Below are 25,682 nucleotides of genomic sequence, written 5' to 3'. Positions count from 1 at the left end.
AGGTGGTACCAGAACACCTCGATGCCAAACACATTCCCCAAAGAGAACAGGAACACACTGACCCATCCTAAAGATAAGGTCAGGGTGACAGTGTGATGGATAGAGATGCACAAGGTGATGGGAGGTAACTGGCTACGTCAGAGGGTGTCAACTAACTACATCAGAGGAGCAGTGTGTAACTCGTTTGTACTGATGTATAAAAGATATCTCAGAGGGAGAAGCAGGTCTTTGGCTGGCCTGGGGATAATGGAAAGTCCCACCATTAACTGAGCCACTCCATTGCAACGGGCATACATGTGTTAGTGTACCTGTAACCATTGAGCCTGTGCTTCGTTGACAATAAACCTGACCAAGTGCCTTCACTATGAACCAAGTTTGTGGATTTACTGGACCGTTCAATCGGAGCCTGCTGTACGGGCTGTCTGGCCAGAGTCAGTACAGCATGCAGAAAGAACACATGCAGCTGAACATCTGATGATAGCTGGTACCAACACCTGCCCTCAAAACAGAGTCCCCAGTGATGCTACGAAGACTCAACCCCCAGTACCAACACCAGTGGCTTTCCTCTGGATATGGGAGATGACACCACTTGGACTTGGGAATTTCTGTCCAAGACTCCACCACTTTCCCATTCCAGCCTCTCTCCCTAGAGGTATAGTCTGAGGAGGAGACCTCAGGACCCAGCCAATGTCTTACCCATCAACCTTGGTAGGAACACCCTTGGGATTCCACTCCTTTCCTCTGTGCTCCACCACTGTGGGCTTTTTGGAACCCTTGGGACCCTTATGGTGACCAATTTTATAGGTGTCCTCACACAAGAGGACCCACCAAAATCAGCAGCTACTGGTACCTCAGTACCCTCCTCCCGAGAACACCCCCGAGAGGAGCAGGAGGTAAGAGCGAGATGCAGCTATCTAACAAATTCTCTTCCTCACCTGATGAGGCCCCCACCCTATGCAGAGGATTTCAAGGCCTTTCAAGAGCTGATAAAAGAATATCAGAAGCCTGGCCAATCCCTTCGGAGGAAATACAAGAAATACAATACTCCCTGGTTGAGTATTTTACATACCTCTTCCCAAGGCAAGATTGCCTTGCTCATTAATGGCGCATTACTCTCACCAGCCCGTATGGTATAGCATATACCAGCTACCATACTACCCACATGCCAAAAGGCAGACAAAAAAAAATATGTACCCATCCCACCCCTAACTCCCTGGTAGCCAACACTCTCAATGAAACAAATGGACAGTGTCAATCCAGATCAACTCCCTCCAATAAAGAACTCAAGTTTTTGGGCCTTCTTGGCTGCAAGAGCCATTCCTCAGCTGCTCTCCAGTTCAGAGCTGCCAACTATCCTGCCTTGATGGGAAAATGTGACTTTCCAAATGACAGCGAGTTGTCACTTTGGAGTGATCATTTGCCTCAGGCCCAAAGGGATCCATTTCAGACGATCGTCACAGAAGGCCCGATAATCACTAAAGCTTCCTTACAGGCTTCTCTCGATGTAACAGGCACAGTCTCACACCTTTGTCACGCCTCAAGCCTTCTGGCTGCAAGCTTTCCAGGGAGATGCAAAATACCATGGAGGACCTTCCTTTCGAAGGGCCAAGCTCTTCAGTGATGACCCCGATGAATCCTCCCACTCACCTGGGGATTCTAGAGTGTCTCTGCGAGCCCTCCGTGCATACACCCCTGAAAAAAAAAATCATGCATCACCCCCTACTCTGGGCCTTATGCTGCTCCAAGCCACCTTCCATCGACCCTATGGAAACCATCTCTCCCACTTCCTACCTTCTTGGGATCTCATCATTTCAGATAGAGGGATTCAAGAAGTGGTTTCAACAGGATAGTCCATCCAGTTCAGCTCCACCCACCCGTCCACTCCTCATCCCTGTCCCTCTTCAGGGACCCTTTGTGACCAACTGGGAATTTCGTGTAATACTTTTATGACTCCCATGTATGCCTCAATTTCCCCCATATGCTATGTTGTTACCCGGTGGGTGGAAATGGATTGTTTGCTCCTAGGGCAGGCTTAGAGACAATGGTATGAATGTCATCTGGCTGTCTGAGCTGGGATGGGTCATTGAAAAGGACTAGCTGAGGCCAGCCCCATATCAGTGCAGAATCTGAAAACACAAAGGCAAATCCAGTCACCAGGACATTGACACCTAGCAACCAAGGCCCCAGAGGGCGATGGATTTCCGCATCTCTCAGCTGGGAAGCTGAGCAGTGCCCCAGCTCAAGAACAAAGGATTAGGGAGATGTGAGGTGGGGGATAAGAGTTGGCTGCTGGAAGGAGTCTCTCTCACCTGGTAACTGGCAAAGGAGGTCAGACTGAGAGAGACAGAGTGGGGTTCACTACAGCTTGGCTGGGCTCTGGACTAGTTAGAATGTTCTGTGCTTTAACCTTCAGTTCTCTCTGCCAACCTAAGAATATCCCATGCTGTGTTCCAGTTGACTAATACAAACCCGACTGTTTTGCTGTTTGGGTGTCATTGCAAATGCTTGCTGAGGTGCATTAGTCCCTGCAGAGTGGACAAGTCTCTACTAGGAATCTATTTCAGTTGAACTTGCTGAACAGAGCTCATGGCATGAAGCAAGGGAGCTGAAGGCCCAGAGGTCCAGTCTAAGGAGGTGGTCAGGCCATGTGGAGGAAGAGTGAGACCTCCTGAGGGTCTGGCACACTGAAGTGGTATCTCCTAGAAACTGTCCCAATGTTGGGGGCATATCACTGATACTGTGGATCTGCGACAGCTGGTGGGAGAAGTGGGATGCTGACTGTATTTTGCAATAAGTGACTTTCAGCAGTAAAACAAGGTAAGTCAAAGGAAACAGCAAGAAAATGTCTTATAACCACCTCCATAAGAAGGACATCGCAAACCTGTGCAGGGAGAGGGTTAAGTGTTGGGAAACGTAACAAGACACAGCAGACTGCATGTCTGGAGAAAGATGATCAGTCCAGGAAGCAGGTTCCAGATAGGGTTTCAAGAGGGTCTGAGAATGACAGAGGCAGCAGCAGGGCATCCTCAAGACTCAGTTCCCTGTCCAGCAGGGCATCGTCACGACCTGGTTCCCCAGCAGTAGATTTGAAATGGTGGGAGTTGGAGCTGAGAATGAAGGACTGTGAGAAGCAGAGGAAGCATGAACTGGAGATGGAGATGTGGAAGGGCAAGAGGACCACAGAGGGTAAATGGGGATGCCATTTCCACAGGGAGTCTAGATACCAAATTGTTGCCCAGTTTAAGGAGCGGGGGGGATATAATGTCAACATCACTGCCTTTGAAAAGGCTTCGGTTTGACCCTGGCTGACCCTGTGAACCGGCTCCACTGGCTCATCCCCTTGCTCGGTCCCAAAGCCCTAGAGGCACACAGCCAGATGGACAGTTGATACTGGGGACTATGAACAGTTCAAAAAGATTCTACTGCTTAAGTCTGAATTGACCCCTGAGGCTCATAGGAAAAGGTTTTGGGGTGTGCAAAAGACCCAGGGTGTGACCTGCATGGAAGCCACCATCCCAAGGGGAGAATATCTCCACAAATGGGGTAAGGGTGCAGCTGTCACTACATTGGAGGATTTGTACAACCTGGTTGGGGTGGAACAACTCTATGAGATCTGTCCCTACAAGCTTAAATGTTGTTAGCAGACAGGAAGACTAAGGGTCTGTGTATAGAATCATAGAATATCAGGGTTGGAAGGGACCTCAGGAGGTCATCTAGTCCAACCCCCTGCCCAAAGCAGGACCAATCCCCAAGTTTTGCTCCACATCCCTAAATGGCCCCCTCAAGAATTGAGCTCACAACCCTGGGTTTAGCAGGCCAATGCTCAAACCACTGAGCTAATCCTCCCCCATGCAGGCCAATTGACAGATGACTTTGTGGACAGTAGATCTGGGTATGAAAACAAACCCAAAGGGAACTTGCCTAAGCATGGGTCTTGGGAAAGGGAACCAGTGGAGGTGCCCCAGAAGTGGGATTTAGTTAAACCTAAAGTTAGGGGAGCAGCCAATGTGGGTAGACTTCCTCCAAGGATCTCAAGAGACCTGAGATGTAATATCTATAAGGTGGACAGGGCTGATGAAATACTGGTGAAACGGGACCTTCTAAGGGTTAACTTGGTGAAAGTCCAGGACAGAAGGGCTAACTCATCCTCTGTCAGCCAATGCAGCCTGTAGCTCAGGCTCTGAGAGTGACCTGCGACTGACTTTGAGGAGGAAAGCAGTCACCCAGGCAGCTCCTCAGGGGGCACAGATGGGCTCCCACTCCAGGCATCAGTAACGCGTCTTGTTGTACTCTCCTGGGCTCAGACTCTTCTGATCCCCAGTGGGAGCAGAAAGTGGTCGTTAATGGGAAGACATTTGTGGGGTGGAGAGACTCTGGGACAGAGAGAACCCTTGTCAAACCGTGGATGGTAAAACCTCATCACATGCTGACGGGCTGTGTAACCTGGGTTAAGGTTCCAAACGTGAAGTCATTTCCCCTGCCTCTGGCTCAGATCCCTGTGCAGACACAGGAAGAATCAGGGTGGCTGGTAGTTAGGATCCTCCAGGATATCAGCTTTAACATCCTTTTGGGGAATGACTGTATCTCTTTAAGACAAAATTCAGTCCCAGTTTCTGTACCAGCCCAGGATTTGAACCAAGCGAGCCAAAAGGCTCAGAGTGGAGGTGTCAGTGAAAATGCAAATAGGTGGGCTGGCGGGAGACAGGGGTTTTCCCTCATGCTTGCAACATACCAGATAAAAGGTGCCACAAGTACTCCTTTTCTTTTTAGATAAAAGATGGTTAAGCTTTGGAGAACTTTCTGTCTGCAACCAGACACCTGTTTCTGAGTGGGATGGAGGAATGGCTCGCACCCTTCTCCACACTGGCTTAGATGCTATGACCAAGGGAGCAAGCTCAGGGCCTGCCCTCACTGAGAAAGCAGAGGCAGAGCTGAGCCCAGTGGAAGCTGAGACCCCCAGCTGAGTGTGGGGGAAACAGGCAGGGTAGGATGACTGCCAAACTGGTTTGCCCTATCGAGGGGTGAGAGAAGCCCCAGAGAAGGGTAAAGCAGCTGGAAGGCTGCTGCTGGTAACAGACACCATGGACAAGTTGGGTTCTATTAAGCTCGAATCACAGCCCAGAGGGTGGGGAGAGAACTCTGCTGGGGTGAGGGCAACAGGGTGACACCAAAGGAGAAACAGGCTTCTTGCACACACACAGCCCTGAGGTTGGGACGCAGCTCCAGAGGGAGCCTGCTAATGTGCAGGAGCACGTTGCACGCCTGCCTCACCAGACTGGGAAAACAAAGCCCCAAAGATCTGGCTGGGTTAAGCCCAAATGCTCAAGGGGTTACTCCCTAAGGGAAAGGACACTCCAGGCTGCAGCCAAGACAGCTGACACATGGAGAAGTGTGAGTGCATTACACTACCACTACCCTCCTCACTCCCTGGCAGACAAGGGGGAGGAGTCAGTGGCAGGATCCCACCCCAGTTGCAAACTTAAAGGTTCTGGGGGTAAAAAAAGTCATAGGGACGGCATGAAAACCTCTCGTGCACCCTGCTAGTGTCAGTGACCAGACCAGACCTAAGGGGGGGATGTGAAACTGCTCCAAACTGTGGATTGGAAACTGTATGTTTGATTGATTAGCAACTGTACTGTAAGGATCTTGGAAGTGCCTGGCAGGCCAGCTACCAAGGGGATGGGAAAGATGCTGGGGCATGTATGGGTAATATTTGTGGGTTTGAGCGTCCCCAGGTCACTGGTTAAAATGACCCTGCTCAGTTCAGTCTCGAAGAGGGAAAGAGGTGTGACAAACTGGGAATTTTCTGTAGTATTTTTATGAATCCTATGTGGGCCTCAGTTTCCCCTATATGCTGCATTATTACCCAGTGGGTGGGAAAGGACTGTTTGTTCTCAGGACAGGCTAAGAGAGTTAGGCCTGGTCTAACTATGACGCTCCGGGGTGTGAAAACTCCACATGCCTGAGCGATGCGGTTAAACAGATCTCCCCCAAGTGCAGACAGCACTCGGTTGATGGGAGAAGTCTCAGGGAAGTGGAGTACTTGCGCCAATGGGAGAATCTCTCCCGCTGGTGTAGACGGTGTCTTCACTGAAGCGCTACGGTGCTCGGCTGCAGCGGTCCAGCAGTACCACTGCCATGTTTGAGTGTAGACAAGCCCATAGGCGTGATCTGAGCTCGTGTGGGTCACTGAAAAGGACTGGCCAAGGCAAATGGCAAATCCAGTCACGAGGACATTGACACCTAGGCTATGTCTACACTACCGCTTCTGTCGGCACAACTTGTGTTGCTCAGGGGTGTGAAAAAATCGCCCCCTGAGCGACATAAGCCACACCAACATAAGCGCCGGTGTGGACAGCGCTGCATCGGCAGAGAGCTTCTCCCACCGACATAGCTACTGCCACTTGCAGGGGCTGGGGAGCTCTCCTGTCAGCTTAGAGTGGCTACATTTGAGACCTTACTGCTGCATCGGTGCATCTGTAAACTCTCTAGTGTAGCTATGCCCCTAGCAAGCAAGGCCCCAGAGGGAGATGGATTTCCCCACCTCTCAGCAGGGAAGCTGAGCACAATCCCCCAGCTCCAGAACAAAGAACTGGGGAGGTGTGAGGTGGGGATAAGAGTTGGGGGCTGGTAGGAGTCAGGGCTCTCACCTGGGAACTGACAAAAGAGGTTAGACAGAGACAGACAAAACTTGAACAATGGGGTTCACCCCAGCTTAGCTGGACTCTGTACTAACCTGAATGGCATATGTTTTAATCTAGATTTCTCTGTGCTAACCTAAGGACTTTCTATGCTGTATTTCAGATGACTAATAAACCCACCTGTTTTGACGACCCTGTTTGGGTGTCACTGCAAATCCTTGGTGGGTGCATTAGTCCATGAAGAGTGAACAACTCTCTATCAGGAGCCTATCTTAGTTGGACTCACTGAAGAGATCATGGTGTGAAGCAGGAGTGCTGAAGGCCCAGAAGCATTCAGGCCGTTTGGCTTACGCTGGAGGAAGAGTGAGACCCCGGGGGGGATCTGGCACACTGAAGAAGTTCCTCCTAGAAACTGTTCCAAAGCTGAGGGCATAGCACGGATCCTGTGGATCTGTAACAATCCTTCCCACAATGTTCTCCTGCTTCTGGGAGCGATCACAGCCATTCTCCCTAACTGAATTGGAAAAAGTTTCTACTCAAGGTACTTCCTGGTTCCCAAGAAAAAAAGAGTTGAGATGGATCCTGGACCTCAGGACTCTGAACACTCTTCTTCATACACAGTGATTCAGGATGGGAACTCTAGCAGCAATAATTCCATCTTTAAATCCTAGGGACTGGTTCATCACCCTGGACTTCTAGGATGCATACTTTCATATAGCTATGCACCTATCTCACGGGCACTTCCTCCAGTTCATCATTGGCACAGATCGTTACCAGTTCCGCATTCTTCTCTTTGGCCTTTCGACCACCCCCAGGGTCTTCACAAAACATAGTCTTCTTCTTGATCGTTGCGGCCAGTCTTCACCAGTTGGGAATAATCATCTTCCCCATCTGGATTACTGGCTCCTCAAGAGTCACTCCTTCCTCAAGGCATAGTCAGCGACCAACAAGGCCCTGACCCTCTTCCACTCTCTGGGTCTTCACCTCAATGCGGAAAAGTCTCCTTTTACACCTGTACAACATGTATACTTCATGGAAACCACTCTAGACTCCTCAACCACCAGAACATACCAGCCAGTAGACAGGTTTGCCATGGTGTCCAGCCTCATTCCTCATAGCCCCAAACCACAGCAAGGACTTGCCTTCAACTACAGGGCTACATGGGGCCCTGAATGTTCAGAACACCCCACTGAAGACTGCACTCTCTGTGTCTTCAAGCCTGTTGTTAGAGCCATGTCTGTCCCAGGATATTAGACAAGATGGGTGAGGTAATATTTTTTATTGGACCAACTTCTGTGGGTGAGAGAGACAAGCTTTCGAGCTACACAGAGCTCTTTCTCAGGTCTGGGAAAGGTACTTAGTGTCACAGCTAAATACAAGGGGAAATAGATAATTTAGCATAAGTAGTTAACACATAGTCTAAGGGACCATTCAAGGTGAAGTGGCCTCTTAATACCTTGGTAGTCACAGGACAAAAAGGGAGTTAGAATCATAGACTTTAAGGTCAGAAGGGACCATTATGATAGTCTAATCTGACCTCCTGCACAACACAGGCCACAGAATCTCACCCACCAACTCCTGTAACAAACCTCTAACCTATGTCAGAGCTACTGAAGTTCTCAATTCGTGGTTTAAAGGCTTCAAGGTGCAGAGAATCCTCCAGCAAGTGACCCATGCCTCATGCTGCAGAGGAAGGTGAAAACCCTCCAGGGCCTCTGCCAGTCTGCCCCGGAGGAAAATTCCTTACAAACCCCAAATATGGCGATCAGCTAAATCCTGAGCATGTGGGCAAGACTCACCAGCCAGACACCCAGGAAAGAATTCTCTGTAGTAACTCAGATCCCACCCCATCTAACATCCCATCACAGGCCATTGAGCATATCTACCGCTAATAGTTGAAGATCAATTAATTGCCAAAATTAGGCTATCCCATCATATCATCCCTTCCATAAACTTATCAAATTTAGTCTTGAAGCCAGATATGTCTTTTGCCCCCACTGCTTTCCTTGGAAGGCTGTTCCAGAACTTCACTCCTCTGATGGTTAGAAACCTTCATCTAATTTCAAGTCCAAACTTCCTGATGGCCAGTTTATATCCATTTGTTCTTGTGTCCACATTGGTACTGAGCTTAAATAATTCTTCTCCCTCCGTGGTGTTTATCCCTCTGATATATTTATAGAGAGCAATCATATCTCCTCTCAGCCATCTTTTGGTTAGGCTAACCAAGCCAAGCTCTTTGAGTCTCCTTTCATAAGACAGGTTTTCCATTCCTCGGATCACCTTAGTAGCCCTTCTCTGTACCTGTTCCAGTTTGAATTCATCCTTCTTAAACATGGGAGACCAGAACTGCACACAGTATTCCAGGTGAGGTCTCACCAGTGCCTTGTATTACTTGTATTACTGAGGTACTAACACCTCATCATCTCTACTGGAAGTACCTCGCCTGATGCATCCCAAGACTGCATTAGCTTTTTTCAGGGCCATATCACATTGGCAGCTCATAGTCATCCTGTGATCAACCAATACTCCGAGGTCCTTCTCCTCCTCTGTTACTTCCAAGTGATGCGTCCCCATTTTATAACAAAAATTCTTGTTATTAATCCCTAATTGCATGGCCTTGCACTTTTCACTATTAAATTTCATCCTATTACTATTACTCCAGTTTACAAGGTCATCCAGATCTTTCTGTATGATATCCCAGTCCTTCTCTGTATTGGCAATACCTCCCAGCTTTGCGTCATCCGCAAACTTTATTCGTACATTCCCGCTTTTTGTGCCAAGGTCAGTAATAAAAAGATTAAATAAGATTGGTCCCAAAACCGATCCCTGAGGAACTGCACTAGTAACCTCCTTCCAGCCTGACAGTTCACCTTTCAGTAGGACCCGTTGTAGTCTCCCCTTTAACCAGTTCCTTATCCACCTTTCAATTTTCATATTGATCCCCATCTTCTCCAATTTAGCTAATAATTCCCCATGTGGAACTGTATCAAATACCTTACTGAAATTGAGGTAAATTAGATCCACTGCATTTCCTTTGTCTAAAGAATCTGTTATCTTCTCAAAGAAGGAGATCAGGTTGGTTTGACACGATCTACCTTTTGTAAAACCACGTTGTATTTTGTCCCAATTACCATTTACCACAATGTCCTTAACTACTTTCTCCTTCAAAATTTTTTCCAAGATACTTTGCATACTAAGATGTCAAATGAACAGGCCTGTAGTTACCCAGATCACTTTTTTAAAAATAGGAACTATGTTAGCAATTGTGCGGTCATATGGTACAACCCCTGAGTTTACAGATTCATTAAAAATTTTTGCTAATGGACTTGCAATTTCATATGCCAGTTCCTTTAATATTCTTGGATGAAGATTATCTGGGTCCCTCAATTTAGTCCCATTAAGCTGTTCAAGTTTGGCTTCTACCTCAGATGTGGTAATATCTACCTCCAGATCCTCCTTCCCATTTGTCGTCCTACCATTATCCCTAAGCTCCTTATTAGCCTCATTAAAGACTGAGGCAAAGTATTTGTTTAGATATTGGGCCATGCCTAGATTATCCTTAACCTCCACTCCATCCTCAGTGTTTAGCGGTCCCACTTCTTCTTTCTTTGTTTTCTTCTTCTTTATATGGCTATAGAACCTTTTACTATTGGTTTTAATTCCCTTTGCAAGGTCCAACTCTACATGGCTTTTGGCCTTTCTCACTTTATCCCTACATGTTCTCACTTCAGTAAGGTAGCTTTCCTTGCTAATCCCTCCCATCTTCCACTCCTTATAGGCTTTCTGCTTTTTCTTAATCACCTCTCTAAGATGATTGCTCATCCTGCTTGGTCTACAACTCCTGCTTATGAATTTTTTCCCCTTTCTTGGGATGCAGGCTTCTGATAGTTTCTGCACCTTGACTTGAAGTAATTCCAGGCCTCCTCCGCCTTTAGATCCACAAGTTCTTCAGTCCAATCCACTTCCCTAAATAATTTCCTTAATTTTTTAAAGTTATCTCTTTGAAAACCCTAGTCACAGATCTATTTTTGTTTATCCTTCCATTTAGTTTGAACTGAATTAGCTCATGATCACTTGAACCAAGGTTGTCCCCTGCAACCATTTCTTCTATGAGGTTCTCACTACTCACCAAAACCAAATCTAAAATGGCATCCCCTCTTGTTGGTTCAGCAACTACTTGGTGAAGGAATCCATCAGCTATCGCATCCAGGAAAATCTGAGCCCTATTATTATTACTAGCACTTGTCCTCCAGTCTATATCTGGGAAGTTAAAGTCTCCCATGATCACGCAGTTCCCATTAGTATTTACTTCATTAAAAACATTAAAGGGGTCCCTATCCATATCGGATCCCGGCAGTCCAAGCACTATCCCAGGGGAGGCTCTAGTAGCTTTCTTCCCCAATGTGATTTTTGCCCAGACAGACTCTGTCTTATCCATTCCATCGCTTCTTATTTCTTTACAGTCTACCTCATCATTGATAGACAATGCTACTCCACCACCTTTGCCTTTATTTCTGTCTTTCCTAAACAGCACATCCCCTTCAATACCCGTACTCCAGTCATGACTATTAATCCACCATGTTTCTGTTATCCCTAGAATATCTGGTTTCACTTCCTGCACCAGTAGCTCTAGTTCCTCCATTTTGTTACCTAGGCTCCTCGCAGTGGTGTACAAACATCTTAATTTTTGCTGTTTGGCCTCACTCACATTCTTTACCCGATTAGGCACAGACATTCTACCGCCAGTATCACCTATTAGACTGGTATGTATAGTACCCTTCCTCCTTTTGTCCATTCTCCTACCCACAGCTGTATCATTTCTTATTTTGTTTTCTTCCCTCTCAGTGTTAAAATCCAGCGTGGAGATTACCTGGACATCTCCCCCGGATTTCTAGTTTAAAGCTCTCTTGATCATTTGTGCCATCCTAGAAGTTTATTTCCCTCCTTACTCAGATGAAGTCCATCCCAAGAGAACAGTCCTCTCTCCATGAGTGCTTTCAAGTGGCCATACATCCCAAAGCCCTCCTTACAGCATCAGTGCCTAAGCCATCTGAGCATCATAATCTTGTCACACCTTTGTTGCCCTCTAGGAACAGGCAGAATCATGGAATCAGAGAATATCAGGATTGGAAGGGACCTCAGGAGGTCATCTAGTCCAACCCCCTGCTCAAAGCAGGACCAATCCCCAACTAAATCATCCCAGCCAGGGCTTTGTCAAGCCTGACCTTAAAAACTTCAAAGGAAGGAGATTCCACCACCTCTCTAGGTAATTCATTTCAGTGCTTTACCACCCTCCCCGCATCAGGTGATCCTACTGAAGATCACCTGAGCCTTGATTTGCTTAAGCATCTTCCCCAGCCTGGCATAGTCTCCCTTGATACGTTCCAGCGAGAATCTAGCCATATCATTTGTTCCCACATGAAGGACAATCAGTGGATTCTTTCCCGCTCCCATTAGGATCCTCTTCCGTTTTCTGAATCAGCTCTTGTTACAGTCCTGTCTATTCTTCTCAGTAAGGAGTCCCCAATCACATAGACCTGCCTCTTCCTGGTGATGGTGCGATTCTCCAGTCTATCCCCTGTTCCTTCTGGCTGCAAGTCCTCTCGATTCCTATTGTCCCTTGCAATCCTCTGCAACCCATCCCATATCCTTCTGGGGCTTATATTTGGTGTTGTTATCTCCACTGACTCTTTCCCTCTTCCTATAGGACTAGCTGCTCTTTTCTTCCTTACCCTCTCACCTTCAGTGACCACCTACTCTGCCCCTTCTTCATTTTCCAACTCCACAAACCTGTTCCTGAGCTCTGTTTCTCTTTCACTAGCCCATCTTTTCCTCTGCCTGGTTCTCTTAGTCACATGCTTCCACTGTCCACTTTCCTCACCCAGCAATATCCCCTCAGAGTTCTTTGGTCCTGCTTCCATCTGCAAGTCTGAGCTTTTCTCTTCAGCCTCATGTCTCCGCTCGAACCCCCTTCTAAACTCAACCAGAGTTTCCACCTGCATCTCCAATCCTCGGATCTTTTCTTCCATCAGCTCTATCCGGCGGCACTTCGTGCAGACAAAACTCTTTTCAGGTACCCCCTCCAGGATCATGTACATGCCGCAGCTTCCACATCCAGTTAGTGGGTTACAGATTGTTGCAATAAGCCATAAATCCAGGGTCTCTGTTCAGTCCAGGATTTTTAGTGTCAACAACACTTTCAAAAGATGAGCCTGGGAGTTTAAATTCATAACTTTGCTAGAAGTTCTTCATACTCTGCATGTATAGAGCGCTTGCCTTCTCTCTCAGTATGACTCTTCAGTGCTTCTCCCAGATTTTCTCTTTCACAGAAAAAATGAAGGGAGAACTGATTTCCACTCAAAGATTGTGAGAATGGGTTTTGGGGTGCGTTTTGGTATATTACAAAGCTTCTGGGGTGCATCCCCCCAGGGCAGCGGTTCTCAAACTGTGGGTCGTGACCCCATTGTAATGGGGTCGCCAGGGCTGGCGTTAGACTTGATGGGACCCAGGGCCAAAGCCCAAGCCCCACCACCCAGGGCCAGAGCCAAAGCCAAAGCCCGAGGGCTTGAGCCCTGGGTGGCGAGGCTCAGGCTTTGGCCCTCCCGCCTGGGCAGTGGGGCTTTGGCCTTGGGCGAAGGGGCTCAGCCTTTAGCTTTGGCCCTGGGCAGTGGGACTTGGGCTTTGGCTCCCATGCCCATGGCGGTGGGGCTCGGGTGGGCTCAGGCTTTGGTCCCCCCGCGCAGGGGTTGTGTAGTAATTTTTGTTGTCAGATGGGGGTCGTGGTGCAATGAAGTTTGAGGACCCCTGCCCTAGGGTGACTGTCTATTCCACTAGGGCTCAAGCCACCTCCATAGGCCTACTTGAGAACATACCCATCACAGACATTTGCAGGGCCATCACGTGGTTGTATGCGCACACGTTTTCCAAGCACTGTGCAGTCTTGACTGCTTTCAGGGCAGCTGCGGCCTTTGGCGATGCTGATCTCCAATCTCTACTGAAACCACCTCCTCAGCACCCTCCTCCATACTGAGGCACTGCTCGAGAATCTCTTGATGTGGAACACCTGTAGGGACTCGAAGAAGAAGGAGAGGTTACTTATCTTAGCTGAAGTTCTTCAGCGTGTTTTGTCCCTATGGGTGCTCCACTGCCCATCCTCCTCCCTCTCTGCTTTGGAGTTCTGCCTCTGGGTTTTGTGACTGAGAAGGAGCAGGAATGGTGGTGGGTTCACCCCTCTCTCTATACTCTTGTGCTGGAGCATGAGGATGTCTAGGAAGGATGCAGGCATGGACCCACAGGTGCTGCTGACAAGAACTGGAGAGGGCACGGATGCTCACACATCTTGTCATGGAGCACCCATTGAAACAAAATACCTCCAAGAACTCCAGTTACTGTACAGATAAGTAATCTCTCCTTCTCGGGTCCAAACAGCACCAATTACCACAAGTAACTAGAGACCGCACTAGCAGAGAGCTGGAGAAGTAGGGGCCAGTGTTAGTGGGGAGGGGGTTACCAAGCATCCTGCAAACACACTTGCCTTGTACTCAGCAAGGTGGGTGCTGGCTTTCTCTGGCTGTGGCCCCTTTGCCATTGTCCCTTTGCCCCACGTTGCCTGGTTCCATGTGTCTCCGGTGCCATGCCCTTTCCCATCCCCCTGGCTCTCTGAAATTCTTAGGCACCCTGTAAACAGTAATTAGTTCCCTGGATGTGAGTCAGACCCCAGGCTGGGAGCCTGACGAGCTCTGAGCTGGTCTCTCTGCTGCCCTGGGCCAGGGTGTGCATGTTTTCAGGCAGGAAGGGGAAGTGAGTGAACATGTCATCCCCATGCGGGCTCCCACCCTGGATCAGCAGGGCCTTCCGTGGCCACAGGGACAGCAGATACAAGGGATAGTTACCTCTCCAAGGTCTGCATCACTCTGTACTTGTATTGTTTTGCTTAGAGCAGAGGTTCTCAAACTTCATTGCATTGCGACCCCCTTCTGACAACAGGAGCAGGGACCAAAGTCTGAGCCCACTTGAGCCCCACTGCCCGGGGCAGGGGAGACCAAGCCCAAGCCCCACTGCCCAGGGGTGGAAGTGGAGGGGAAGTCAAAGCCTGAGACTCGCTACTCAGGGCTGACGCCCTAGGGCTTTGGCTTCAGCCCCGGGCGGTGGGGTTTGGGCTTTGGCCCCAGGCAATGGGGCTCAGGCTTTGGCTTTGGCCCTGGGTCCCATCAAGTCTAACACCAGCCCTGGAGACCCCATTACAATGGGGTCTCGACCTACTTTGGGGTCCCAACCCAGTTTGAGAACCGCTGGTTTAGAGGTAGGGCCTGTAGGAAGTGAAGTGTTGGTTGGGTCTCTTCCCCACCCCTTCAGTTAGCCAGTGTGAGTGCTGAAAAGGGCTGGCTTGACAGACCTGGAGCCCCTGTATCCTGCAGGGGTGACCTGGGGCTGAAGAGGGGAGCCCCTCTCCACATCTACTCAGGCCTTGGCGTGTCTGTTGTTGACAAAGGGGTGATTGCAGCAACTGCCCCTTCACATGGACACCTGGCCCCTGAGACAATCAGTCCTTGCCTTGATTCATTGTTATCACTGCCCCAGCAGCCCTGGCTGTGCTGGGTGGACACTGGGCTGTGAGCTGTCCTCAGAGCATTCATGGTTCCAGCACCGGTGTCCCATCCCAGAGGGCACCCAGAGCACAGCCTGGCAGAGCTTGTCAGACCACGTGGCTAACTCCCTAGTGACTGAGAAGAACTCACCCCACTCCAGCGACAGGAGCCAAGTGCCGCACTGGAGACCTAAAGGAGGGTTAGTGACGGCAGAGACGGTGCCTCTGGACCAGCAGCCTCCTGTGGGCAGAGCACTGCGAGGGGGCCTGAGGCCTGGCACCCAGAGGAGAGGGCTGCAATGTGGGGAAGGGGGCAGGTCAAAGCCAGACCTAGTTCCATGGAGGATGTGGAAGAGGAAGGCAGGGGCAGGCTGGCGAGGGGGGCCGCCCAGCCGGGACTGTAAGATCAGCAAGGACAGACACAAAGCCAGAGAGCTCCAGAGGCTGGAGCCGTAGGCGGGTGGGAAGTCACAGCCCCCTGGACAAGCGCAGGTGGTCCGTGGGCGAGGGCTGGAGAGCAGCCGACTGCAGGGCGAGCCCAGGGGAGCGGGGGGCCCCTTGGTCCCAGCCGCTGCGGCCCCACGGGGGGCTGGGGCTAGCTCCGGGAAGGGCGGCGGGAGCAAAGCTGAGCAGAGGCGTGGCCGTGGAGCCGCCAAACCAGCCGGGCGGCGAGGCTGGCCCCGGGCCGGGGGGGCGGTGGCCGAACCGGGGGCGGGGCGGCTCCCGGGTCCCGCCTGCCCTTCTCGGCGCATGGGACGCAGTCCCGGGCCAGCGGGCGGCCACAGCTGCCCTGCATCGGCCACCGGCATGACAGCCGCTGTCCTGCGGGCAGAGCCGCCCCTCGCCCCGGCGCCCCTCGGCGTGCCCGGCGAGCAGGGCGAGCTGCCGCCTGCGGCCGCCGCGGACCAGCAACCGGCCGGGCAGGCGGGAGATGCGGAGAGCCCCGGGCAGAGCGAGCCGGCGGCCTGGGGAGGCGAAGGGGGCGCCCGGCCGGGGGCCGCGCCCTGGCCCTCGGGAAAGGTGCCCAGCGGGCCCCCGGATCTGGAGGGCGAGGAGGGAGCGCGGGAGCCTCTCCTGGACCAGCGCAAAGCGCCCGCTGCCTGCGGCCCCCGCACCGCGCCTCTGGGAGCGGGGCCCCTCTGCCCGGCTCCAGCCCCACTCAGCCCGCTGCCAGCGGCCGGCAGCAGCCCCAGCCCGGCAGCTCCCCAGGGGCAGCCCCGCCTGGAAAGGACCCCCAGCCGGAGCCGGAGCCTCGCCAGCGCCGGGGCGGGCGAGCAGGCCGCGCTGGAAGCGGGCAGCGCCGAGGAGGAGTGCCCCATCTGCACGGAGCCCTACGACCGCGGGCGGCACTCGCGGGCCCTGCTCAACTGCAGCCACGTGCTGTGCAGCGACTGCCTGCGCGCCATCCTGGAGCGGGCCGGCGCCGCCGACATCGGCCGCGTGCGCTGCCCCATCTGCCGCCAGAAGACGCCCATGCTGGAGTGGGAGATCTGCAAGCTGCAGGAGGAGCTGCTGCTGCTGCACGCCCAGCCCGCGCCGGCCCCCGCGCTGGCGCTGCCCGCGCCGGCCCCCCTGCCGCCCCGGCGGCCCGGGCTCTGCGGGGCCCTGGAGCACCGCTTCCAGGTGCGCTTCCACACCAGCCGCACGTTCGGCTGCCTGCCCTGCCTGCGCTACCCGCCCTGCCTGGTCAGCGGCCTGGGCGGCCTGCGGCGCCGCTGCCGCTGCTGCTACCTGCTCTCGCTGGCCGCGCTGCTGGCGGCAGAGACGCTGAGCCTGCTGCTCATCTTCCTGCCCATCGGGCTGCTCGTGCTGCTCTTCCTCATCTTGGACAAATAGCCGCCCCCCGGGGGCCCCTGCAGCCAGGCCAGCGATCAGTGCAGGCGCGGGGGAGGGAGGGGGCGGCCCTGGGGAAGGCCAGGCCGGGTGTCCCTACCCCCCTCAGGAGGGCTAAGTCGCAGGTGTTCAGCCCGGGGAGAGCCCTGGTGTCCTGGCCAGCATCCCCGTGCTCAGGCCAGCTCTGCCGGCCAGGAGAGACAGCTGGGCTCAGTGGCAAGGCCTCATTAGCCCCGCCTCAGTTTGCCCCTTTGGGCTGCAGGGAAGCCCTTCCAGCCGGGTTGGGCTTCTGCCACAGCTGCTGCTAAGATCATAAGAAGGGCCACACTGGGTCAGACCAAGGGTCCATCAAGCCCAGTGTCCTGTCTTCCAACAGGGGTCAGTGCCAGGTGCCCCAGAGGGAATGAACAGGACAGGGAATCATCAAGTGATCCATCCCCTGTCGCCCATTCCCAGCTTCTGGCAAACAAGCTAGGGACGCCATCCCTGCCCATCCTGGCTAATAGCCATGGATGGACCTATCTCTCCATGAATGTATCTAGTTCTTTTTTGAACCCTGTTATGGTCTTGGCCTTCACAACATCCTCTGGCAAGGAGTTCCACAGGTTGACTGTGCATTGTGTGAAGAAATACTTCCTTTTGTTTGTTTTAAATAAAAGGAAGTATTAAATAAAAGGAAGTAGAGGACCAGCAGGGCCCCCCCTGGGCACTCCATGCCAGTGCCCGTGCACAGGGAGAGGGGCAGGGATTCTCTGCTCACAAAAGGGTCCAGACATGCGCTAAAGGCAGGAGGTGCCAAGCTCTGACAAATCTAGAGCAGAAATGGAGGCCACGGGGCTAGCCAGTCCCAAAGCAGAGTTTAAGCTGTGACCCAGGGCAAACAGTACCATGCTCCTGCAGCCCGCCCACATCAGTCAGTGTCATGGGAGCAGAGGTGGGGCAGACGCACTGAGCTCACGGCAAGGCAGGGCTGGGCTGGCCAGGGGTGGTTCGTGCCTGGTTTCCTCTCTTGTTCAGTCAAAAGATTCTGTTTCCTCAAGCTCAGACTGTGAAAATACAAACGATTGACTTGAGAAGCATCTGTCTGAGTGCAGAGCCCGTGAGTGCGACAGAAGGGACTGGCTGCAGTTGGCAGCACAGGGGTGGGTGCTCTGCAAGCTTTCCCTGTGCTCCTCATCCACAGCCCAGTTTGGGTTCCTCCCCCTCCCCCCACCACTGCCCCTTCCTCCTACCCTACAGCCCCCTCTATCCCTGTCTTCCTAAGTACCAGCTCCTGCTTCCCAGCCACTGCCCACCATACTGAATTCTTTGGGGATCTGGGCAAAGGGATACTGAGATCCACCAAACTCCTTGCCCGGGTGACCAGGAAGGATTTAAACCAAGCATGGAAGGCCAGTGCGCTAGCCTTGAGCGGTGCCCAACATGCAGGGGGCCGAATTGCCAGCTGGGAGGCAACTGACTTCACAGGGCCAGGGGCTATGGCGTGTTCAGTGCAGTCTGGGACACTGCCAGCCACAGACCCCCCGTCCTAACAAACCCAGGCTGTTTGATGCAACCAGGCTGTAAAGCAGAGCAGCTCTTGGTTCCGTGTCCATGGTCTTGCTCCCAGCCCGTTGTCTGCTGCTACACAGGACCGGCTGGTTATTCTACCTGACTGTACAGCTGGGCACTCCTCCTGCATGCATCAGGCAGAGGGGCTTGGTCCCCAGCAATCCACGTGACCCAATTGCCCCATGGCAGGGACAGCAGCACTGGGAGACCTTGGGGCTGAACAGATGATGCTCTCTCCGAATCTCACAATTCTCATGCTAATGCATGAGCCCAGCACCCTCCCCTAGTCCCTGCTCTATGCCCCCCAGTGCCGACCCTCAGATCACCTGAGGGGGAGGAACAGCTCTGAGCCTGATCCACCTGGGGAAGGGAAGCTCTTCTGAGCCGGGGCCTTTTTACAGTCCCTTTAGGGCAAGCTGCCCCGGGCACTCTACTACGTGCACAGGAAAATCCTGGCTTCTGATGGGCTGCTGTTGATTTCCTAGGTTTAAACATTTGCAGCCAGTGGATCACATCAGGTGCCCCCTCCCCCAGCCCTCTGCAGTGCCTTGGTGGGGGGACGGTCACTCCAGGTGGCACCGATGGCTCTTAGCAACAGAAGGGCCAGTTAGTGCAGAGCCAACACCTGGAGCAGCCCTGCCTGGCCCCCAGCTGCTCGCTGGCCTCATGCTCTGCCTCCGCAGGCACCAGTCCCTGCCTGTGTCCTTCAGGCTCCTGCTTGCCCTTCCCTGTACAGAGATAAGGGAGCCAGCACTGCCTGGCTCTCCCGCAAGGGCACGGTAATGTCAGAGCAGGGCCTGTTCCATGCCCCTGCACCATTGGTAGCGCCCCTGTGCAACCAGGGCTTTGTGAGAGTACAGCCCTCTGCCCACAGCACGGGAACCTCCACAGGGGCCCACCTGCCCAGAACCGCTGTGCCTTGCTTCAGCCTTCCTAACCCCCAGCCTAGGGCGGCACTCCTGCTGGGCCCAGGTTACACAGCAAAAGAGCTCCAGCTTGCCATGACCAGAGAGCAGCCCCCAGGCAAGGCTGGCCTCACGGAGAGTGGCCTCCTGTCGGGATGTGTACAGGCATCCCCTCTGCCTGAGCGCTGGATCCCACTCAGAACTGGGCCCTCCCTGTCGCTATGGGCCCTGCTGCGCGGGGCTGGTGGGCTTCTGCACAGGGAGCCAGCTGGGCAGGGATGCGAGGCCAGCGGGGCCACTGGGCAGGCGACCGGCCTGGAACCAGCCAGCTACTGCAGCAAACAGACGCTTTCGGGAGGGGGGATCAGTCTGGGGGAAGATGAGCTCCTGGGAACTCACAGGTAGAGGACAGAGGGGAACTTTGTGCCCATCCAGTCTGAGCTGCTGTGCAACCCAGGCCAGGGACCCTCATGGAGCAATTCCAGCCTTGGGCCAAGCCCCCTGCTGGAGCCACAGCACAGTGTCGCATGTGAGCCATCCAGGGCTGGCCCCACCCATGGACACAGCCTGGGACAAAGGTGCCTTGGTGCCATGTGGTTTGTGGCAAGTGCCTTCATCCCAGCCAGGCCAGCTGCCTCACTCCAGGGGCTGCCCTCACCCCCAGCCCTAGGTCAAAACCTGGCTGGTTCCGGCTGTCAGTGTTGTACCTAGCCCAGCTCTTGGACACAGGTGCAGGAGAGAGGCACCTGGTACACCCCAGCCCTCAGCCAGTCGTTCCAGGGTTAATCCCCTAAGGAAGGGCTCCCCCCCTGCCCCCAGGGCCCTGTCTGTGCCACCCCTCCCCACCAGCATGCCTGCTCCCCTAGAGCTGCAGTGGGTGCCGGGAGGAGCAAGGTAGTGACAGCAAGGTGGGGTCTGAGCCTTAGCAACTCCCCAGAGCTCAAACCCGGCAGCATCCCTATGTTCCCGCCCACTCAGCCCACCCTGTGCTGCGGAGACCCTGCTCCCCAGGGGACCACAGGCGCTGGCAGACTCTGCCCATCTCCATGGCATCAAGTCGGACACCCTGCAATGTGCTGGCTCCCTGGGGGCAGCTCCTCCCTTTTCCAGACCAGCTGGGAGCATTGTTAACATGCTGTTCCTGCCTGCAGAGGATTCACGCAGAGAAGAAACAGACATTCTTTCCAGCGGAGACCCTGGCTCTAGCCAGGCAGGCTGGGAAAGCACAGGAACTTGTCTTTAGGAGGAACAGCCCATCCAGTGCATTCCCTGCCCTGAGGGTGTGGAGAGCCAGGTCTCTGGTCCTTCTCCTCCCCAGCAGTTTTGTGACTGCAAAGCACAAGAGAGGGCAGTGTTCTCATGGCTCCTCGGAGACAGGGGCACTTTCGGATTCCTGTCCTGGAGAGTCTGGCCCCTGGGTTGGATTTATAAACACAGGGGCCCAGGTCCAGCCAGCCCGACCCCCTGAGGCTCCATTTCACAGCAGAGACAAGCAGCTGGGGGTTTATGGCTGCTGTTGTCCACACATCTATCCACAGCTCATTCTCAGGAGAGAGAAGCCAGTTCCTGCATCCCCTGAGGGGAGGAGAAAGAAAAACTCTAAGCAAAGTCCCCAAGCACTCCAGCCCCGGGAAGTCCATTCCTTGTAGCCTTTCTGAGAGCAGGCCCAGCATGCCCCAGGGTGAGCTGGCCGTGATCCAAGCCCCTTTAATCCCTCAGTTCCTCTGGGGCTGTGGTTCCACAAGGTCGGACGCAGACCAGCGGTGAGTGGGTTTGGGAAGCGAGCCAAGCCAGCAGCGCCATTCAGGAGTGACATGTGCCCAGCTCCAAGCCGAGCCTGGGACTCAGGGCAGCAGCTGCCAGAATTGCATGGCGTGGCTAGGTGAGCGCAACCCATGGATCTGCAGAACAAGCCACGTCTGATCACACCGCCAGGCACAAAATTAAAGTTCCCAGTGCTTCCAGCAGGAATTTCCACAGCCCCTGGGAGAACAGGCAGCTCCCTCCGGCCAGATGGGCCAGTGCTGAGCTCCTGCTGAACTCTGCCAGCTGAAAGGGGGATGGCCAGGCCTGGAGAGGTTCAGGAGGGGGCTAGGAAGGGGTACTGAGCCCAGGGGAGGTTACAGCGAGGCTCTGCACGCACTCTGACCCACAGGTGGTTAGAAGGGCTGCTTTGTCTTGTAGCATGAGCTGGCACCAGACAGCTGCTTGTGCCCATCCCCTTGCCGTCTCATGGCACCATAATCCTGAGCCGTCTCCCTTACCTGGACAGTGCCAGTGGTCTCACTTCCCTGACACACCTACGATCCTGTCCAGCAACTTCTGCCCCCTGGAGCAGCGCTGCTGCGGCTCCCCTCTGCCCCCGAGGGCTTCTGGAGTGACCGCCAACTCCTCCCCCCTTGGCCAGCAAAAGGGGACAGTACCTAAGGGGACGGAGAAGGTGAGGCGGCCACCTGGGGTGCTGGGCTCCATGAAGCTCAGAGCATCTGTGTCGGCATCAGTGGGCAGTGCAGCCACAGGCTCTGGCAGTCACTGCGTTCCCTGCAGAGGGGACACAACAATCTGCATGGGTAGCGCAGGGCCAGTCGTCCTCCGGGCATACCATGTAGGGAAAGGAGTGAGGGGCAGCTCCACTGATCAGCCCCTTCCCCATGCACAATCAGGGTCCAGTGCCCAGCTCCTCATTAATGTTCCCACCCGAGTGACACAGAGGCATCCCCCCACCCCCCCATGGGCTCCCTGGGAAACTCCTGTTTAGCCACAAACTTGGAGAAGCAGCTGCTCCGTTAACATCTCCTGCTGTTCCACTGCCTGGCCAGGGCCTCAGCCAGCCCTTCGGAGCCCACCCGCACTGGGTTCCTGCCTGGGGAAAGTAAAGCCTAGGTGCCATGTCACCCTAGGCACTGGGGCCAGTCCCTGCTCCCCTCCGTGCCAGGATCTAGCACAGATCACATTCGTGGCACTTGGGAGAGGAAGCTACTCAGTTCTGCTGAGATCCGTCTTGCTGCGTGCACTGCCCACGGTCACCGGCTTCTCAGCAGGCTCTCTCCACAGCTGCCCCTTGTGCTGGGGAGCCCATATGCTGCCAGGGGAGCACCCAGCCTGTCCAGGGTGCTGCATCCCCAGCCATCTCGCTGGATGAGCACCTGGCAGGTTGAAAAAAGAACAGGAGGACTTGTGGCACCTTAGAGACTAACCAATTTATTTGAGCGTAAGCTTTCGTGAGCTACAGCTCACTTCATCGGATGCATACTGTGGAAAGTTTAGAAGATCTTATTATATACACACAAAGCATGAAAAAATACCTCCTCCCACCCCACTCTCCTGCTGGTAATAGCTTATCTAAAGTGACCACTCTCCTTACAATGTGTATGATAATCAAGGTGGGCCATTTCCAGCACAAATCCAGGGTTTAACAAGAACGTCGGGGGGGGGGGGGGTAGGAAATAGAGACTGGGAGTGGCTTAGTCATTATGCAAGGTAGCCTATTTCCCCTTGTTTTTTCCTACCCCCCCCCCCCCCCCCCCCAGACGTTCTTGTTAAACCCTGGATTTGTGCTGGAAATGGCCCACCTTGATTATCATACACAACGTAAGGAGAGTGGTCACTTTGGATAAGCTATTACCAGCAGGAGAGTGAGTTTGTGGGGGGGAGGGGAAGGGGGGGGAGAAAACCTGGATTTGTGTTGGAAATGGCCCACCTTGATTATCATACACATTGTAAGGAGAGGTTTCAGAGGAACAGCCGTGTTAGTCTGTATTCGCAAAAAGAAAAGGAGTACTTGTGGCACCTTAGAGACTAACCAATTAGTTAGAGACTAACCAGTTAGTCTCTAAGGTGCCACAAGTACTCCTTTTCTTATTGTAAGGAGAGTGATCACTTTAGATAAGCTATTACCAGCAGGAGAGTGGGGTGGGAGGAGGTATTTTTTCATGCTTTGTGTGTATATAATAAGATCGTCTAAACTTTCCACAGTATGCATCCGATGCAGTGAGCTGTAGCTCACGAAAGCTCATGCTCAAATAAATTGGTTAGTCTCTAAGGTGCCACAAGTCCTCCTGTTCTTTTTGCGAATACAGACTAACACGGCTGTCACTCTGAAACCTGGCAGGTTGGAGTTATAGGGCATTAACAATGCACGAAGCGGCCGGCTGAGCAGAGAGCACTTTCACTGCATGTGGCACCTGCTGGGTCCAGAGCTAAGGGCTGGGGGGAGGAGATGCCATGGCCCAAGCTGCAGGGCTCACTCATCCCTGCCATGAGAAGAGCTGAGGGAACTATAGCTTTGTGCTCAAAAATACTCCTGCTCCCTGTGAATCTGAGCCAGGCCCCTCCCCACCACACCCAACCCAGGGCACCTCACTCGGGGCTGAGGAGGCCACCTAAATGTTCAGTGTTGCAACGCCTACATCCCTTATCATAGAATAATCAAATCTCAGGGTTGGAAGGGACCTCAGGAGGTCGTCGAGTCCAACCCCCTGCTCAAAGCAGGACCAATCCCCAACTAAATCATCCCAGCCAGGGCTTTGTTAAGCCTGATCTTAAAAACCTCTAAGGAAGGAGATTCCATCACCTCCCTAGGTAACGCATTCCAGTGTTTCACCACCCTCCTAGTGAAAAAGGTTTTCCTAATATCCAACCTAAACCTCCCCCTGCAACTTGAGACCATTACTCCTCGTTCTGTCATCTGCTACCTCTGAGAAGTCTAGATCCATCCTCTTTGGAACCCCCTTTCAGGTAGTTGAAAGCAGCTATCAAATCCCCCCTCATTCTTCTCTTCCGCAGACTAAACAATCCCAGCTCCCTCAGCCTCTCCTCATAAGTCATGTGCCCCAGCCCCCGAATCATTTTTTTTGCCTTGGTGGCTCTAGCCCTGCTTCTGTTAACTGACAGCAGCATCCTGCTCTTATCCTGCAATGGACCAGCCACTACAGGGGCGGGAGGCCCCCTGCCAGCATGCTATACACCCCTTCACTACCCCTCTCACACTGTGTGTCCTGCCAAGGACTGGAGCCACTTACCACTGCATCTCCCATTCAGGGCCCCCAGCACCCAGGAAATTCCCCTCACAGGAAGGGCAGCTAGTTCCTCAGGCACCAGGCTGCATGCTGGGGCCCTGCACCACGAGCTCCTGACAAGCTCTCCCTGTGCCCTGGCAGCTCCCAGCCATGAAGGCTGTCCCCGGGGATGCAGGGCGGGACCGTGTCCCCATGTAGACATGTGCACATGCATACACACGTGCACCCCAACATGTGGACACGCACACACACTCACACACACTCGCATGCCCATAGATACGCACACACAATACCAGCAGAGGCACTCCCACCCAAACTGGACCTCGCTCCGCACAGCTGGAGGCAAGGGCGGGAATACAACCAGCACTGGCCTATCCTAACCCAGGGCCCACGGTGCACCCCACAAGGCTGCAAAAGTCAGTCTGCAACCTCCTCATCTTTACTATGCAGGAGCAGCCTGTAGAGACTACTAGTCCCAGCATGCAGTGCTGTCAGTTCCCTTTAAATGAAGAATTGCATGCTGGGACTTGTAGTCTCCTGAGCCTCCTCCCTGAGGCAGGGACAGTCTACTCCAGCACAGGAGTGAGACACGGTGGCCGAGGTGATACCTTTTACTGGGCCAACACCTGTTGGGAAGAGAGACAAGCTTTCAAGGCACACAGAGCTCTTCTTCTTCTGAAAACCAAAAGCAGCTGCTGGGCTCCTGGCCCACTGCCCAGTGCAGCTCCCCACCCCTGCTGGGAACATTCATGGGACTCCCCAAAACACAGGGCACTGCCTCCTGGGAGCAGGATTGTCAACTTTCCATTTTTTCAAAACCGAATACTACAGGCTCCCAGGTCGCTTACACCCCCTCCCCGGGACTCACCTGCCACCTGCGGATGCGGAGCCTGCCTGCCTGCCCAACCAGGACATAGTGAAGTGGGGGGGTGTCTGTCCGTGGGACGAGGAGCCAGAGAGAGCTGGGGCCCTGGGAGGCGGAGGAGGTGGAATGGGCCATCACAGGTGGCAAGCCCAGCTGCCGACCCTGCTCCCCAAGCAACGTGCATTGTCAGGATCCCTCCTCCTCCAGCCGTAGTTGCTGCTCTTCCTGCCCTCCTTGTGGCAGAGGCTGATCGCAGCACTGCTGCCTGGACACTGCACAGGT

The 25,682-nt window shown here is 53.6% G+C and overlaps 1 protein-coding gene across 1 annotated transcript; it reads left to right on the top strand.

Annotated features, from left to right (window-relative positions):
• Positions 1–15,986: 15,986 nt before the first annotated feature.
• LOC125623389 (ring finger protein-like) lies at positions 15,987–18,140 on the top strand. Its single transcript, XM_048822671.2, has one exon. The coding sequence runs from the start codon at positions 16,036–16,038 to the stop codon at positions 17,062–17,064; it is 1,029 nt and encodes a 342-aa protein (XP_048678628.1). The 5' UTR covers positions 15,987–16,035; the 3' UTR covers positions 17,065–18,140.
• Positions 18,141–25,682: the final 7,542 nt, after the last annotated feature.

Source organism: Caretta caretta, chromosome 16 (genome assembly GCF_965140235.1).
Source record: "Caretta caretta isolate rCarCar2 chromosome 16, rCarCar1.hap1, whole genome shotgun sequence".
NCBI classification, from domain to species: domain Eukaryota; kingdom Metazoa; phylum Chordata; order Testudines; family Cheloniidae; genus Caretta; species Caretta caretta.
The sequence above is the reverse complement of the archived record's forward strand: the minus strand, read 5'-3'. Positions and strand labels throughout refer to the sequence as shown.

Bases quoted from the DNA above. Each gene is read 5' to 3' on its own strand.
- LOC125623389 (XM_048822671.2), top strand. From the start codon at position 16,036: ATGACAGCCGCTGTCCTGCGGGCAGAGCCGCCCCTCGCCCCGGCGCCC.